Source organism: Doryrhamphus excisus, linkage group LG12, assembly GCF_037039965.1.
Source record: "Doryrhamphus excisus strain RoL-2023G ecotype Guam linkage group LG12, RoL_Dexc_Guam_v1.1, whole genome shotgun sequence".
Lineage (NCBI taxonomy): Eukaryota > Metazoa > Chordata > Actinopteri > Syngnathiformes > Syngnathidae > Doryrhamphus > Doryrhamphus excisus.
This window is the reverse complement of record NC_136368.1, coordinates 16,870,175-16,886,250: the sequence shown is the minus strand read 5'-3', so window position 1 is coordinate 16,886,250 and position 16,076 is coordinate 16,870,175. Positions and strand designations below refer to the sequence as shown.

At 38.6% G+C, this 16,076-nt stretch overlaps 1 protein-coding gene across 3 annotated transcripts in view; it reads left to right on the top strand.

Moving 5' to 3' along the window:
• Positions 1 to 125: 125 nt before the first annotated feature.
• Positions 126 to 16,076, top strand: part of pde9aa (phosphodiesterase 9aa) — a 19,351-nt gene continuing 3,400 nt past the window's right edge. Inside the window, exons 1-11 of one of the 3 annotated variants that reach the window (XM_058082508.2) lie at positions 126 to 431; positions 4,884 to 4,954; positions 5,535 to 5,612; positions 6,198 to 6,241; positions 7,229 to 7,283; positions 7,626 to 7,696; positions 9,880 to 9,964; positions 10,641 to 10,701; positions 12,905 to 12,979; positions 15,257 to 15,343; positions 15,788 to 15,892. In XM_058082508.2, the coding sequence (XP_057938491.1) occupies positions 369 to 431; positions 4,884 to 4,954; positions 5,535 to 5,612; positions 6,198 to 6,241; positions 7,229 to 7,283; positions 7,626 to 7,696; positions 9,880 to 9,964; positions 10,641 to 10,701; positions 12,905 to 12,979; positions 15,257 to 15,343; positions 15,788 to 15,892 (795 nt within the window). In that variant the 5' untranslated portion in view covers positions 126 to 368. Of the gene's footprint in view, positions 432 to 4,883; positions 4,955 to 5,534; positions 5,613 to 5,957; positions 6,242 to 7,228; positions 7,284 to 7,625; positions 7,697 to 9,879; positions 9,965 to 10,640; positions 10,702 to 12,904; positions 12,980 to 13,080; positions 13,156 to 15,256; positions 15,344 to 15,787; positions 15,893 to 16,076 lie in introns of those variants that run through there. The other 2 variants (XM_058082506.2, XM_078795030.1) reach the window with 2 other exon arrangements.

Sequence of the window (16,076 nt, the reverse complement as noted above, 5' to 3'; positions counted from 1 at the left end):
TCGACGAACCCTTTGGAACGGATTAATAACGAAAACCGAAGTACTGGTATAGCGCACGTGCCGCATACAATGTCACATGTGTTGTTGTTTGCAGCACGGGCTCACGTTCGGGAGCGCGCAAGAGGTCTGTAGTAAATGAGGGAGGCGGTGACGCGCCTGGTCAAGCTTTATGAGAAGCGGTTAGATGACAAGAGCAGAGAGTCAGGGGAAAAGAGGCGGACAACTAAAACTGTTTGCGTTCCACATGTCGGCAAACTAAACTCCACTGTCACCTCAACAGAGTCAAAGCGCTGCGTCGGCGAGGACCGAAGACTCCCAAGCAAAGACCGAGGGGCGACCCACCAACGCCGCTGAGGAGCGACGCTATCATGGGCTCCGCTTCGTCGTCCTACAGGGTCATATACCTGGACGTGGACGGCAGGATCCAGAAGGTATGAAAAGAAGAAGTAAAACAAGCCAATCACGAAGCAATCGTTCCATGTAGTTGACCAATAGCACGCGCGGCTGCCATAGAAACCTATTGTGCTCATAAATGACAAAATACGTCCAGAAAATACAAAAACGTGTGTGAACTAAAATACTGTATCACAAAAAATGTGTTTAAAGAAATAACAGTGTGTAACAATCAATGACATATTGATTAAAACAAGCCAATCTTCATGTAGACCAATTACACAGCTGTATCATCATTAGTAATGAATTACAAAAATACAAAACGCAAACCCAAAATTAACATGGTATAATATGGTTTATTTATACATAAAATATACATAATATAAAATATATTTTGTATTCTAGATATGACAAAATAAAAAAACACCTAACACATTAGGCTACTTAGTTTTTCCAATTTATGTTTAGTGTAACATTGGCAGACTGGATATTGGTGTTGTAAGTGATTAATTTCATATTTTGTTGTTGTTATTACTGCACCGAGTAAATACTACAAATATTATTTGACAAATTGGTCAAAATTTACAGTTTCACTCAGCAATTTATAGATTTGGTCAAGACGTCTGTAATATGTGATACAGTTTATTTTAAGAATAATTGAAGTCATCTATGAACAGAGACAGAGGTCTGGTATTTGTTTGTTTGTTTCTTTTGGCTTTTTCCTGATTATGGAGACACCACAGCGGATCTTTTTACTCTGCATACTGATTTTGGCTTGAGCGTTTAAAAACCGGATGCCCTTCCTGCCGAATACCAAAGATGATGACCAATGATGTTTAGTGGAAGTTCAAACCCAAGGTGTCCGCTCCAAAGTCCAGAACACTAACCACTACACCACAGCGGGCCCAAAACTGATGTTTGGTATCATTGTGATATTTAAATGCGACACATCACATACAGTGTTTAAGTTGTTTGTATCAAACATCCCTTCATTTTCTATGCCGCTTATCCTCAATAGGATAGCAGGGGTATGCAGGAGCCTATCCCAGCTGACTTACAAACTATACTTATACTTCACTCTAAAATAAAAATGAGCAAACATTGGTAAAAAAAAGCAAAAAGTAATGAGTAAAGGTTTAAATATTGATAATACGCTGTCACATAATCTTTTAACATATTTACATTAGATTCTCTGCATGCTTTGGATTTTTCAGTCTGCGATACTGCATATTTTGGTATTGGTCAATACTAAGTACATATTCTAGTATCGCCACTCCAATACCAAAATTGATACCAGCACTTTTGACTTAAAATAAAAAATCAAGCTCATTGAATGATTTCCTTCTAATTTGCTAATCATGATTATACAGTGGACTAGTGGTGAGCATGTTGGCCTTACAGTCAGGTGATCAAGGATTTGAATCTCCATTGGGGCAATTCTGTGTGGTCGGCAAACTCCACACAGAGATGCCCAAACGGGGAATCGTACTCAGGTCTCGTAGCTGCGTGGCCTGCACGCTGACCACTCGTCCACTGTGCATCTGGTGAATAATTCATGCAATTTATTTTTAGAATATGCCAAGGGCCAATAAAAAAATAAGATGCGAGCCAGAAATGGCCCGTGTGCTGCACTTTTGACACCCCTGCACTAAACTGTTCATAGGTAGGACATATAACAGAAAAAAATGTACATGTAAATATATAAATACTGTATATCTCGATTCGCCTGTAGGTGGAAAAAGTTTGAACAGCTCAAAACAATTCAGCAGGACACAAAAACAAACAAAACACTTGAATTTTATGGAATTGCATGCCATACCTGCTCTTGATTTTTTATTATGACCCAGAGAGCATTGACACATAAGATATGGATATACAAGGTTTGCAATCCAGAAATCCATTGACCAGACACAAGTGCTGTGAGCACAGCCAGTGCCTTGTTTGCATTATAAACCAATGGAGGGCAATGGCAGCTCATAAAAGGCCATATAATGTGCTTTATGCATTTATTGTGTTTGGTCTTATTTATGGATTCCACCAAGAGTGTTTATCTCTCAGCATTTCCTCTTCTAAAAAAGGTACAGTGTACTTTCTGTTAATTAAGCAATTTGAATGTACTGTACCTATGCTTCAAGTATTGAGGATGACAAATACAACATGTAGAGGCTACCATTAAAAACCAATGCGGTCAGTGCTGGCTGCATTTAAACTAATGTCCCTAAATGAGGTACAGTGGCTAAGAATGTAATTGTTTCTTTCTTCTTTATTGTTTCACTTGTAGCACCAGCTAGAACTAGAATCAGCAACAAGCTAAGTGCAATAGTTATTTTTATGCTCTGCTGAATCTGACTTCCAAGATCCAGGTTTATATAGCCAAGCTCAGAAATGGGACTAAGATGTACAGAAAGCAGTTTTCAAAAGAAAACCTACATATACACACAAGAATTACACACAATTTACTTTCCGCTCATTGGTTTATGTCATTCCCATTGCTGAGATACAGTTCCCACGCCACTCTCAAGATCCACTACCATCTATTGGCTCACAGGACGTTTTTCATCAAATCCTGTGTATTAACTAACTTAATAAACAAGTGTGTGATAGACTGTTAATGTGTTAATGCTTTGACTACAGCTCCAAGTTTGCAGTTATATAAGCACTGCAGACACCTGATATTATTCTAACAATTGATAATCGCTTAGCCACGTGGTCCCTTCCAGCAGCCATTAAAATTCTGGTCAAAATGTCATGGCGCTTGTGATATTAATATTGAATTGTGTTTAATAATTGAAAGAACATTGTGCAATGAAGATCTATTTGCATTACAATGGCTCGGTTGCGGGGCAGCACGGTGACAGTGTGGTTAGCACAATCTGGAGATCTGGGTTGGTATCTCCTTTAGAACATCGCTCTGAGAAGTTTGCATGTCCATCTCCATGCTTGTGTGGGTTTTTTTTTTACAGATACTCTGATTTCCTCCCACATTCCAAAAATATGCATGTTAGGCAAACTGAAGACTAAATTGTCCATAGGTGTGCATGTGAGGGTGTATGTTTTTATCTATATGTGCCCTATGATTAACTGGTGACCAGTCTGGGGTTCACCTCTCCCTTGTTAATGGGTCAGTTGGTAAGTAGGGTGGGCGATACTGCTGATTTTGGTATCAATCCTATACAGTAAATACAGGGCCAGTACAGTAATAGCCAATCTCTATGCAGTGTGATAGGTACTGTAATATAATGTAAGTCTCATAATATTACAGATACATATTTTTGACCAACAATAGGCCATATTCAACCACGAAACAGTGATTATTTATTCATTATTTCAGGAAAAAACACAATATCGTCAGGAAGCGACATTTGAATCGCAGTGTGGTGTCCAGCCCTTCATTACCGATTCTAACATTGGCAGCAGTTTGCTGTTAAAGTCATGTAGTGTAATGAACATATTATACTTCTATTACTGTGATACCACTGGATGCATTTCATAAATACTGTTTATATACGGTTTGTACTACATGGCTCTGTGTGATCCTCCTTGGTGTTATATTAGATTAAAAGTACTTAAAGAAGACACCTTTCTACCCCGTCACATACCAAGTACTTTATGTCATGTTCTGTGTGACAGGTTGGACTTTGGTTTTCCTTAGTATTCACCTCGTTTGCTGTTTTACAGTCTTATTTCAGTTGTCTGTTTCCTGTTTGGCATAGTGTGCAGTGAGGTAGTAAACAACTATCATCATCAATCAACTATTCAGATGGAGCAAAACTTCACACTTTACAGTCAATGCAAATCGGATTATTACAATCCAAGGGTAAAACTATTGTGCGTTGATATCATTATTGGCAGAAAAAAAACGATACCAAAAGGATTTGTTATCTCAGTTGTATGCAAGTATTGGCCTGGACATAAAGTGTAAACATAATATCAACAGTATAATAATATGAACAACACAACATAAACATAGAGAACTGAACAATATGAATCCCATCATGTTGGTATTGATCACTTGAGTCCAGGGTGTTTGATCTCTCTTGCCCCAAGTCAGCAGCTGGTGTGATGCCTCATCCAATCTTGACTGTCAAGCAATGACCACCCATGCCTGTCACATTCACCTGGACTGACTGCCAGTGCCAGACTCCAGAAGTGCTTTTTGCTTTTCATTCTTTTTTAAACGCCACTCTTCTCCTGCACACACTTGGACAGTATTGGCCAAATATCATCGCCATAGAATCAATTCTACCTGAGATATTGTTTATGATTCACAAACTATTTATGGAAGCATTTAATCACCAACATTTTTGTATTATTTTTATTGTGACCTATTCTTTGGCTGTGATTTTATTTGGTGATTTTAGTTAAGTTTAATACTTTGAGTCCTGTAGAAGGACGATAGTATGACTTTGATACATTCACTAGCTATTATATCCCCAATGTTTGCTTTCATTCCTTTATATAATTGATTATTTTGTGTATCCCCCACATAGGTGGTATTCAGTAGATTCTGCAGCCCATGTGACATCAAGGAGTTGTTTTGTACAGCCCTGGGTGTGCCAAGGTAATTTCATTTTCAATTCCAAATTAATTTTATTTTTTTGCACATAATACAATTTTGTATCTATCTTTAAACTATGCTAGCAGTTTCACATTTCTTTTTGTAGTTTGTTTGTTTCAAACTCTAGGTTAAAAAACATATCATGTAGCAGCAATGCTACACTGCCTAAGAATATCTAATAAACATGACAAAGCTTTGCTAAATTGGGCTATATCAAAAAGGTGAAGGTGCCACACGAGTGTTCACAAGTGTTCATCTATAGGTTCACCTGCAAATGCCTTTCAAATCCAAAGAGGCTATCCATACTGTCACTGGCTTTTCCTTTATCTCTGATGTGATTTCATGCAGAAATGTAGAGGACCTATGCTTCCTTCAGGATGTGACACCAAGTAAACAATGCATATCATTACATTCTTTCATAAGAATAGGAGGCAGGTGCATTGCTGGTTAACTAAAAAGCAAGACAATGTATATACCTATTTAGTCCACTTTTGAAGATTTCTCTCTGGGGTGATGTGGGTTGTCATGATCTCAAAGACCTACATCGGGCTTCCAGTAAAACAGTTTTTGTGTCTCTTCACAGGAACACAAACCTGTCTCTGCTGGATTCTTCTGGAGCCATGGTGTCTATTGACCCGACTATGCCACACAACACAGAAAGGTTCAACCTTTTTTCATGCCTTAAGATCATATTATAAGGTTTTTATATATATATATATATATATATATTGCCATACGTTGACCCTGACTGAAATTCTGAAATTCAAACCACTTTTGTGCCAAACGCGGCGGTCGAATACACTATACCAATCAAACTCTTTACTTGACATAACTGCCAGGCAGTACATAAGTTCCTTTTGGCCTAAGTGAAGCATTAATAGCTCCACCTTGTAACTTGTATTTGTCTCTTTATGTCAAATAATCATTTTTATGAAAATCTTTTGCAAACCAAATCATATAAAAACAGGGGCAAGGGCAAGACACAGGTGTACTGATGATGGGACCAGGTGTGGACCATGTTACAATGAGTCATGGAAGACAAAATACAGCAGGAACCAAAACAAAACAAAAAGTGAAAACTATTAGGTAACAGGCCTCTGGTAATTTTCCTTTAAAGGGAAAATTACCAGAGGCCTATCATCTGATAAGGAAAATTACCAGAGGCCTGTTGAGCACCGTATTCCCAAATTAGTAGATATAGTTTGTACAGGCATGGACTTTTCACACTGTTTGTATGTGTTAAAAGGTCACCATACCGAGTAGTGCCTATGACTGGAGGACAGCTTGCTGGTGAGTTTTGGTTTTACGACATTCACATTATTTATGTGTCGTTCCCAGTGCACAAAACACAAGCATCGTTCTATTGTGAACAGATTTGGTAAGCCCCCAATGGCACACACCAGATAGTTAAAGGTATTTCAAAAATGTGACAATTACTTTCAATTGCAACTAATTCCATTTATATAGGAGTCAGTCTGTTACTAATTCACTTATTAAAGTAACTCATACCTATAATTACTTATTAAAGGGTAATTTCACCAACACTGGTTGTAGTTCATTCTTATACAGTGCAATATAGGCTGTATGTTAATGTTTCATATTGATCATATTCATAGGAATAATTTCAGAGTGGAATTGCTGTCTGAACAAAACAAAAGGCTGGGTCACCCATGGGCTTAGAAATCAAGGCAGAGAAATATGACATTTAACTACAGTTGTATTCTTTTCATAGACCAACTTGTCGAATGTTGTATGCCGCCTCTGCATGCATTTGATGTTTTTCTTTTTTAACAACACAACTCTTCACCACCCTGACCTTGGTTCCAAAGCAAAATGTAGAAATGCACAAAGTACAAGCCATGATCAGGTGACAATATCGCTTCACTTTATTTTTTCTTTTACAATTTCTCGTAGCTGATTATTGTTCAGCACTGTTGAACTTTGTACTATGAACACTTGCCCGTTAGCCAATGGGAGGCCTTTGTTAGTGGGTTTGGCCTGTTCCCATTCCCGTGAGGCTTCTCCAACTGTCATATGGTCCATATTCATCTGAAATCGGATGGGGCCAACATCTTTCACGCAATAGTTTTGACATCTATTGCTTTGATTGATTAACTCCAAAAAATTTATTCATTCATCTAAGTCTAAATTATAGTGAGTATGATTTCTATTAGATATACCTTTATTCGTCCCTCAGTGGGGAAATTTACAAGGTTTACTGGTACTTTTGATGTGCAGTACTATTAAAATGTATTATGTTGATCTTTCTTGCTTCAGACAAAGAAGAACTGTTCCAGAATGTACTAACGCAAGTTGCTGAGCAATTTTCAAGGTAAGCAGATGATTTGTGTGTGTGTATGTGTTTTTTATGGCAGAGTTGACCTTTTTTCTGATCCTAAACAGTCATTTTTATTTTCTCCAGTCAAACGTACTGAGATTTTGACAGGGTATCGCTGTTGTTAAAATTGTCAAGTACAAGTAACAAGAACACTTGATGTTGACGGGAGAGAGTTGGCTGCTGCAATGCAACAGGGCATCAGACTAAAGAATACTGCACAAACAAACATGCAGCCTCAATGTGTGTCACATAAACTGCAGTGATAGAATCAGATGAATGTAATGTGAATTTTGTGCATTTTGTTTGCGCTTTGTAATCAACTTTATGTGATTGCAGGGCTTTCAAGATCAATGAGCTGAAGACTGAAGTCACTAACCGTCTTGCGATGCTTGAGAAGCGGGTAGAGTGTAAGTATTTTTCTTATACGTTTGTACTTTAGTGTTTATTATTAATTAATTCCAAAAATCCAATTAATAATTTAATAACAGGCTTTGTAGGCAGTATAGGTGTGTCCCATTATGTGCATTAATTAGCTGCCTTTTTTTGTTTTAGCTGTTTTTATATCTTTAGAAGTACAGAAAAGGGATGTGTGTTCATGTCTTACCTAAGGAATGTGGATTTTGGGCAAAATTTGAAAAAGAAGTTCAGTTTCCCGGGCTGCACGGCGGTCGGGTGGTTAGCGCGCAGACCTCACAGCTAGGAGAACCGAGTTCAATTCCACCCTCGGACATCTCTGTGTGGAGTTTGAATGTTCTCCCTGTTCAAACCGTTCACACTCACATTCGCATCTATAGACAATTGAGTACTCAATTAATCTAATATGCATATTTTTGGAATGGGGGAGGAAAACCCAACCACATGCAACAGAGAAAACATGCAAACTCCACACACGGATGCTGAGAGGTTTGAACTCCAGCTCCTGAGTGAGGTCAACATGCCAACCACGAGGGCACTGTGCGGCCTCAATAAGCCATTTATTACTATTATTATTCACTATTACAAAAGTATTATGATGTAAGTACTTTATTGCAGTGCTGGCTGTGAAGACATTTTATGATGTGGTGTACTAGATAAGTTGGAACTACATAGATTATGTGGTCTGCTAACCTATTAGAACTTTTTGAACATTGAACCCTGATTAGTTAGAATAGAATGTCCGCTGTGGGCCGATATTTGTATGAAAATTATACCAGTATATTAAATTATAGCAGTGACATTTTTTCTGCCGATAATGATATTGGCACCACAGATCGGTGTTTATTTGTGAAATGCATGCAGTAAAAAATGGTTAAAATTGCACAACATTAGTTTGATGGAGGAGCTGCTGCCAATAGCGGTTTGGGTGTCTTGCATAGCCGTCACAAAATCGTCGTCAGCCCAGACCTTCTCTCTTTGCTGTGATTATGGTCAGTACTGAATTGATATACGGTAATTTCCATCAAGGTAAAAGGTACATCATGATGATTTAAAGAACTATGAACTTCCAATTATTCAACATTCTACAGTGCAGTTTTCAAAGAGTTACCTTCAACCTTTCAGGGGTTTTACTAGGTCACAACAGGAATCGCATTCATTTTGTGTGAATATCTGAAAAACGATGGCACAGTAGGGGTATAAGGAACTGAAGTGAGGATGTACTTTTTGTCAGCTACCTGCTGGCTAAAAATTGATAGATAGATAGACTCCCTTTATTGTCATTTTCACTCATCACACAAAATATGTTTTGATGGTATACTTATCCAGACTCAAATGGCTGTAGTTTTCAGCTCTGATGCAAAAGCCATTGCCTAGATACCTGGTCACTATGGCAACAATGTGGCACCCACACACAAATCTATCCTCTCATCACTTTGGTCGCTATGGTCACCTTTTTGCGAATGCGAGCTTGAAGAGATGTTGGAGCTTACCTCTGCTCTGCCATATGAGATTGAGAAGTACATGGATGCTGTATGATTTATTTGGGTATTGGAGCCTCTAGCACTTTTGTTTAATGCCTTGTTTCGGTACTATAACCTCCTCTTCTCTCGTTAAACCACACTCAGCATTAGCATATCATGACACATTAGCCAAAATTAGATATAATTTTGTCCATTTTTGTACAATATTGCATTTAACAAACTTAATCGTTTGGCCTGTACTATGTTTTTCTGTAAAATGGAAGTGCCCAAACAAAGCCCTCTACATGTTGCCTACTTACTGTCCATGCATTTTTGAGTGCTAAATAACTGACTATGGGGCCAGAGAAAGTTGCAAGTGCCACAAATATTTGAAAAGGTGGGAAACTCTTGAATTCAATCTTGCCAGGATGTACGGAAAGTCCATATCAACAAGTTCCATCCAGTTGTCAATGCTTCATACTGTTTTCTCTATGAAAATTATACATCTCCATAAAATGCATTTTTTGTAACATTATTGGGTGTCTGGAAGTGATTAATTAGATCTACGGTATTTCTCATGGGATAAATTACCTCTTGGGTTTTTGGAGCTTTTGGAACAAATTATGAAAATTCAGTTTACACTGTAACTAAGGTAATGAATCTGCAAAGCAACTTCTTCATGATGCTCAGTGACCTCCTGTGTCTGTCTCCAGTGGAAGGAATGAAGGTGGTGGAGATAGAGAAATGTCGCAATGACATCAAGAAGCTCCGGGAGGAGATGGCATCCAGAAGCAACAGGTAACCACAAAACATTTGTCACTCTGTTCTGGCAAAAGATCACAAACTCAGGCTGTCTTCACACAGTTCAAACAGACCATGGTGCGTTTGGAGCGGTAATGCGCTTTGTTTGGTCAAGTGTGAACGCTTTCACACAGAAAGCCTGCTTTACATATACCAACCACTATGTTTGCCACCGTGGGAACTGATAGAAACACTGTAGTATATGGTATATGGTAAAAGTAAAGGTAACGGCAGCTAACACTGATGAGGAATTTGCTGCAATGATAAGTAGTTAGCCTCAGGCCCTTCTATTTACCAAGAATTAAATTGCATGATCTCCATCTGTGTTTACATCTCTTAGGACCTGATACAGACGCAGCATGTGATGCCATGTGCTTGGTACTCCCACTGCATTTTCTGCAGTGTAGCCAGCTCATTTGTTTTATTCACCAAAGACCTCACGGTCCCCATAATGAAATCTTGTATTGTTTCCGCCTTGCTTGCACCTTTTAAGTCGGTTCTCACATCACTCGTCACCATCCTGGTTGCCTCCTCCACAGCTCTGAGGAAATCACCAGTGACGATGCAGAAAGATGCTGTGCATCGCATTGCATTTCAATAATTAAATTGTTATAATCTCTTACCAGTTTTGTTGTTAATATCTATGTGTGTCCCCTGTATGTTGATTCTGTAGTAACTTCTTGGAAGACATTAAGAAGCTAACTCCTCGCAGGGATGTACCCTCTTATCCCAAGGTAAGCTCCCGCCTACTCTGTTTATTCACTGTTTGTTTGCAAGTGGAGTCAAGTTGAAAGCACTTTTATTGAAAGTGATAAGAGCGAGCTCATAGCAAAAACATAATGTAGCACAGCTACATAAAGTAGGAATAAGAAACTGACATTGCTTGCACATTTACTTGTGACTTCCGCCAAGACAAAAGGAGAATGGGTGATAAAGGAGTTTAAGCTGTCCTTCATTACCTCCATAATCTAAAAAATGAAATACAATAACTTCAAGTGATAATGGCATAGATGTCAAAAGTTGAAGACCATAGCTCAAAAAAACGAAACCCCACTAAAATACAAATAACATTTTCAAAAATGGGCTCTCTATTGACGACCAGTCCAGGCTGTACCCCGCGTCTCGCCCGAAGACAACTGGGATAGGCTCCAGCATGCCCGCAACCCTAGTGAGGATAAGCAGTATAGAAAATGGATGGATGTGCTCTGTATTGAGTTAATCACGTTATTAATATTACCATTCCTGGTAATCACCTCCAGAAATGTGTTTATTTGTATTTAATTCAGGGAAATAAGTATATGATCCAACTAACATTTTAAGTCAGACCGGCTCTTGAAGCACAGAAATCAGTCTTGTCCCTTTTGACTCAGCTTATGTGGATGGAAGACAAAAACAGTCTCTCTACCACGGGTAGGTCCACGAGAGCTGTCAAAGTATCTCAGGAACATGTTTGTAGACCCGCACAAGCCTGGACTACAAGACAAGACAGAGGCTTGCTGAGAAAGAGGCCACTAGTACTTCATAAATGGATGGCATAAATACAACATAACAGCCCTTGCTCTGGAGCTCTGTGCAAGAGCTCTCCTCACGGTTTGTGAGAAGCCTGTAATTTGAAGGGACAATCTGGTTAATGTTTTCAAGATTGTTTGGTAACACAGTTACCAAGAAAAGCATTAATTAACACACTTTGCTTTGAAGTGGAAACATTCTGCATTAGAACTGTTTCTATGACCGAAATCCCTCCTCAGATGTGTGCAATCTAAAGCAAATGTCTGACCTCTGTGCTTGCCAACAAAGGTTTCTCCATCCAATACTAAGACATGTTGTTCTTTATTTTGGGATCAAATACTCATTTATTCTATTTTTCTGCACATCCTGTCCCTTTGCTATTGTGTACCTGGCATACAAATCATGGACTGTTTATCTTTGTAAAAGGGGAAATGACCAAATCAGCAAGGGATCAAATATAGATTTGACTAAAGGAGTAAAGATAATCAGCTCAGTTCAAAGCCTGCTATGGAAATATGCTATTATGCTACGTGACGCTAAAATTATTTACTTAGTGCTTCAGTGAATAGGGTTATTGTATCTCTCGGCCAAGTGGTAGTCACCGTTTCATGTTCTGTTTTGAGAGGTTGACCTGCTTCTGCATCATGCAGACAGAATTATATTATGAAATCACTGCATAGCATATAAAATCCAAATAGAGGTGAAACTTGGCTGTACTTCATAGCAGGGTTGTCAAAATCTTTTTCAGGAAGGGCCACATTGCAGACATGACTGCACTTACAGGGCCAATTCTAACTGTCTGTACAGTACAGGCCATATTTTTGGACACTGTGTTTTCTTTATTTTCATGACTATTTACATTGTAGATTCTCATTGAAGGCATCAAAACTATGAATGAACACATATGGAAATATGTACTTACCAAAAAAAGTGAGAAATAACTGTCTTATATTTTGCATTCCTCAAAGTAGCCACCTTTTCTTTTTGTTTTGGTGTTCTCTCAATGAGCTTCATGAGGTCGTCACCGGGAAATGGTTTTCACTTCACCAGGTGTGCCTTGTCAGGGTTACTTAGTGGAATTTACTGAAATTCGAGTGATGCATTCACATTCACCTGTGAGAAATTGTAAAACAAGATACTCAAATCAAATCAAATCAACTTTATTTGTATAGCACTTTTCCTGCAAAGACATGCAACACAAAGTGCTTTACAGAATTAAAACAATTACCACAATTAAAAGGAAAAAACAAAGAAACAAAAGAAAGAGATAAGAATGAAAAACTTCTGGTACAATCAATGTGATCCATGCAGTCTCACAAGTCACACCCTCACTTGATGGCGACATGAAATCATTGAGTGTTTTGTAGTGCTGTGCCCCCAGGCCAGGCAGAGGTGATCAGGGTTAACTGGGAGCTCTGTTGTCTGCAGTACATGCTGTCACAACAGACCATAGATGCCCTCAAAAAACCTGCCTTTGACGTCTGGCTCTGGGAGGCCAATGAGGTAAGATTTCTTTACTGACCCCACCTCATCTCCCGTTTCTTCTCTTCCTGTGTCCCCTCCTTTCTGCTCCTGTGTGTGTGTGTGTGTGTGTGTGTGTGTAGTATCATTTATCTAAGGAGACAGTAGAAGCTCTTAGATTGCCTACATTCGATGCTTGGCAGTGGGAGCCCAATGAGGTGAGATTGTTTTATCTGATTTATTGAACATTTGAAACTGACTGTCACGTGCTGCTTAATTCAAATTGATTATCAATGTATGCTCGCATACTGTATGCTTAACCTTTTAAAATGGCCAGACGGCAATACCGGTGGCAAACAGGGTGCATGTGTGTTGCTGTGGTAACCGCTGTGCAACACTTCACATCAATATACACATCTATGTAACCCGCAGAATTGCAGCTTAAAAGCTCATGAAAATCAATTTTAGGAAGGCAATTCAAACCACATGGACATGGTGGGAAAACAAGCAAGCACACCAGCATGTCATAATTGCGTAAAAGCTAACATTTGCCTTCCAATGTTGCTGGTATTCCTCTACTGCTAAAACTCAAAACATCTTCATATACATTTATCCAGTAGCAAAGATATGCACATTTTCACATCTGCAGTAACTGTTCAAGTCTTCCCTTTACTTTTATACCAAGACCATGTAGACCTTGTAGATCTGGGGTGTCCAAAGTGCAGCGTGGGGACCATTAGTTTTTTGGTAATGGTCTGTGACCCATTTTTTTAAATACTAATATCGGTATTAGTGTTATTATTGCACATCAACATGAGTTGGTTTTAGCCTGTTTAGAAAATAATGTCCTATGTCCATCACAGATTTTGCTGTTAAAAAAGTGTCTTAAAGTGTTTTTTTACAAATGAAAAAAAATCAAAGAATGACATCTTATTCATTGTGCGTCAGTAATATCTAAATAAGTGATGATAAAGCATGTACAGCGTACATGTATGATGTAACAACATCAGTGTAAGATTCTGTGTGTGGCTACAGAAGCACTAGTTTCCACAATCACCTTTGTTACAATCCCACCTCCAAACCTGCAGCCAGGTGAACACAAGTTACTGTAAATAATAGAGGAAAGTGGATTATGTAGAGGGAGCTTGCATAAACGCCTAAAAGCGAGACAACGGGTGAAATGTAGGTCAAAGGTATGAATGAGGTCAGGGATGTGGAGTGACCTTGTAGTGAGTGAAGTAATGTAATGTCTTACTGATACGCTTCAAAAGATAATGTGCATGTCAAAGTTGACACCCAGACTCTTAATGAACCTAAATGTTCATGTATTGAGTACTCTGTGATCGCTCATCTCTTGGGAGTCTACGTTAAATTAATATGCTGGGTTCAGGGTGGCACAGTCACACAGGCACTCCCTTTCAACTCAAGTTAGATCAGACTTGTGATCAGTGATAGTCACCTTGATTTGGTAGCACTTTTGGTGCAGAACGAAAGGCAAGGGATCCACTTGAAAACGAAAGTATCTGCAGGCAAGGTAGCATGACACCGCCAACCTATTGGTGGAAAGAAAGCGCTCCAAATCAACCAAAGTATAACAGGTCATTGAACTGCTGAGGAAAGGGGGAAGGGTAAGTAAACACTGCCATCATGTGGCCAACTGATGTAGACAAGCACATCCTGGTTTTGAAAGGTCCTCTTCAAGCTCCCCTTTGGCTCCCATTGATGTTCCAAGATGTTAAATTCACCTATATAGAGATGGAAAGAAACATTACTTCTTTGTTGTGTAGATAATTGATTTAAATTGTAGTTAATAGGACTTTAGGTCCTACATGTGAATACACTGTCAAAATGTTAAAACAAATACAGTCGCATGTGAGATTGTACTTTCAAAAACAAAAAATCAACCGAAGCAAGAAAGGGTTATGTGAAACATAAAGGTAAACTACATAAAGGTAAGTACATAAACAACTAATAAATTGACAATAAAAGCACAAATACTGCAGGTTTCAGAAAACAACAGATGGAATGATACAGCACTCTACAAGAAGCAATGAAGTCTGTAAAATTAAATAATAAAAAAAAATTAACTATAATGATGGAAATGGTAACATTAACGATGATTATAATGATGGTCATAATGATAAAGATTATAACAATGATAATGATAATAACAATAATAATATTACAATGATAATAACGGGAAAACAAGACATGATTATATCTTGCAAAAAGGCGTAGGCATTTATAAGCTTTTGCTTCAGCCTACTCCTTTTGGGCTTGAGATCAGAAAGCTGAATACATATTATTTTACTCTTGCAGATGCTGAGCTGTCTGGAACATATGTACCATGACCTGGGTTTGGTCAAAGACTTCAACATAAACCCCATTACACTGAAGAGATGGCTGGTGAGTCACCTGAAAACACTACCCATGGTCCAATTGAACTTCTTCGTTCTCTTTGGGCTTTCTTTGGTCACCACAGCAAACCAATCTCCTCCATCCAACCCTGTCTTCTGCATCTGTCTCTCTCACACCAACTACCCTAATGTCCTCCTTCACTACATCCATAAACCTCCGCTTTGGTCTTCTTCTACGCCTCCTACCTGGCAGCTCTAAACACAACATCATTCTACCAATATATTCACTATCTCGCCTCTGGACATGTCTGAACCATCTCAGTCTGGCCTCTAACATGTAATGTCCCTCTGATGTACTCCTTCCTGATCCTATCCATCCTGGTCACTCCCAACTATCATCCTTCAAAAATGAGCTATTATCTTTCATGAATGGAATGGCACTTTTCTTGTGTTAGGGTACTCAAACCTCAAACCTATTTGTGTTTCTTCATAGCTTTGTATTCATGACAACTACAGGAATAACCCCTTCCACAACTTTCGTCATTGCTTCTGTGTCACCCAGATGATGTACAGTATGATCTGCCTCTGCAGCCTACAGGTGATATATTTTATCCTATACTTTAGTTTGAATAATACCAGATCTACTGTGTTCAGTTGTGTTGTCATTGTCATAATAATTATTTTGGATGATCTGAAACATTTAAGTGTGACAGACAGGAAGGGAACACACACTCCACACCAATGTATATTTCATAACTATATATCCTGATGACTTTTAGTTT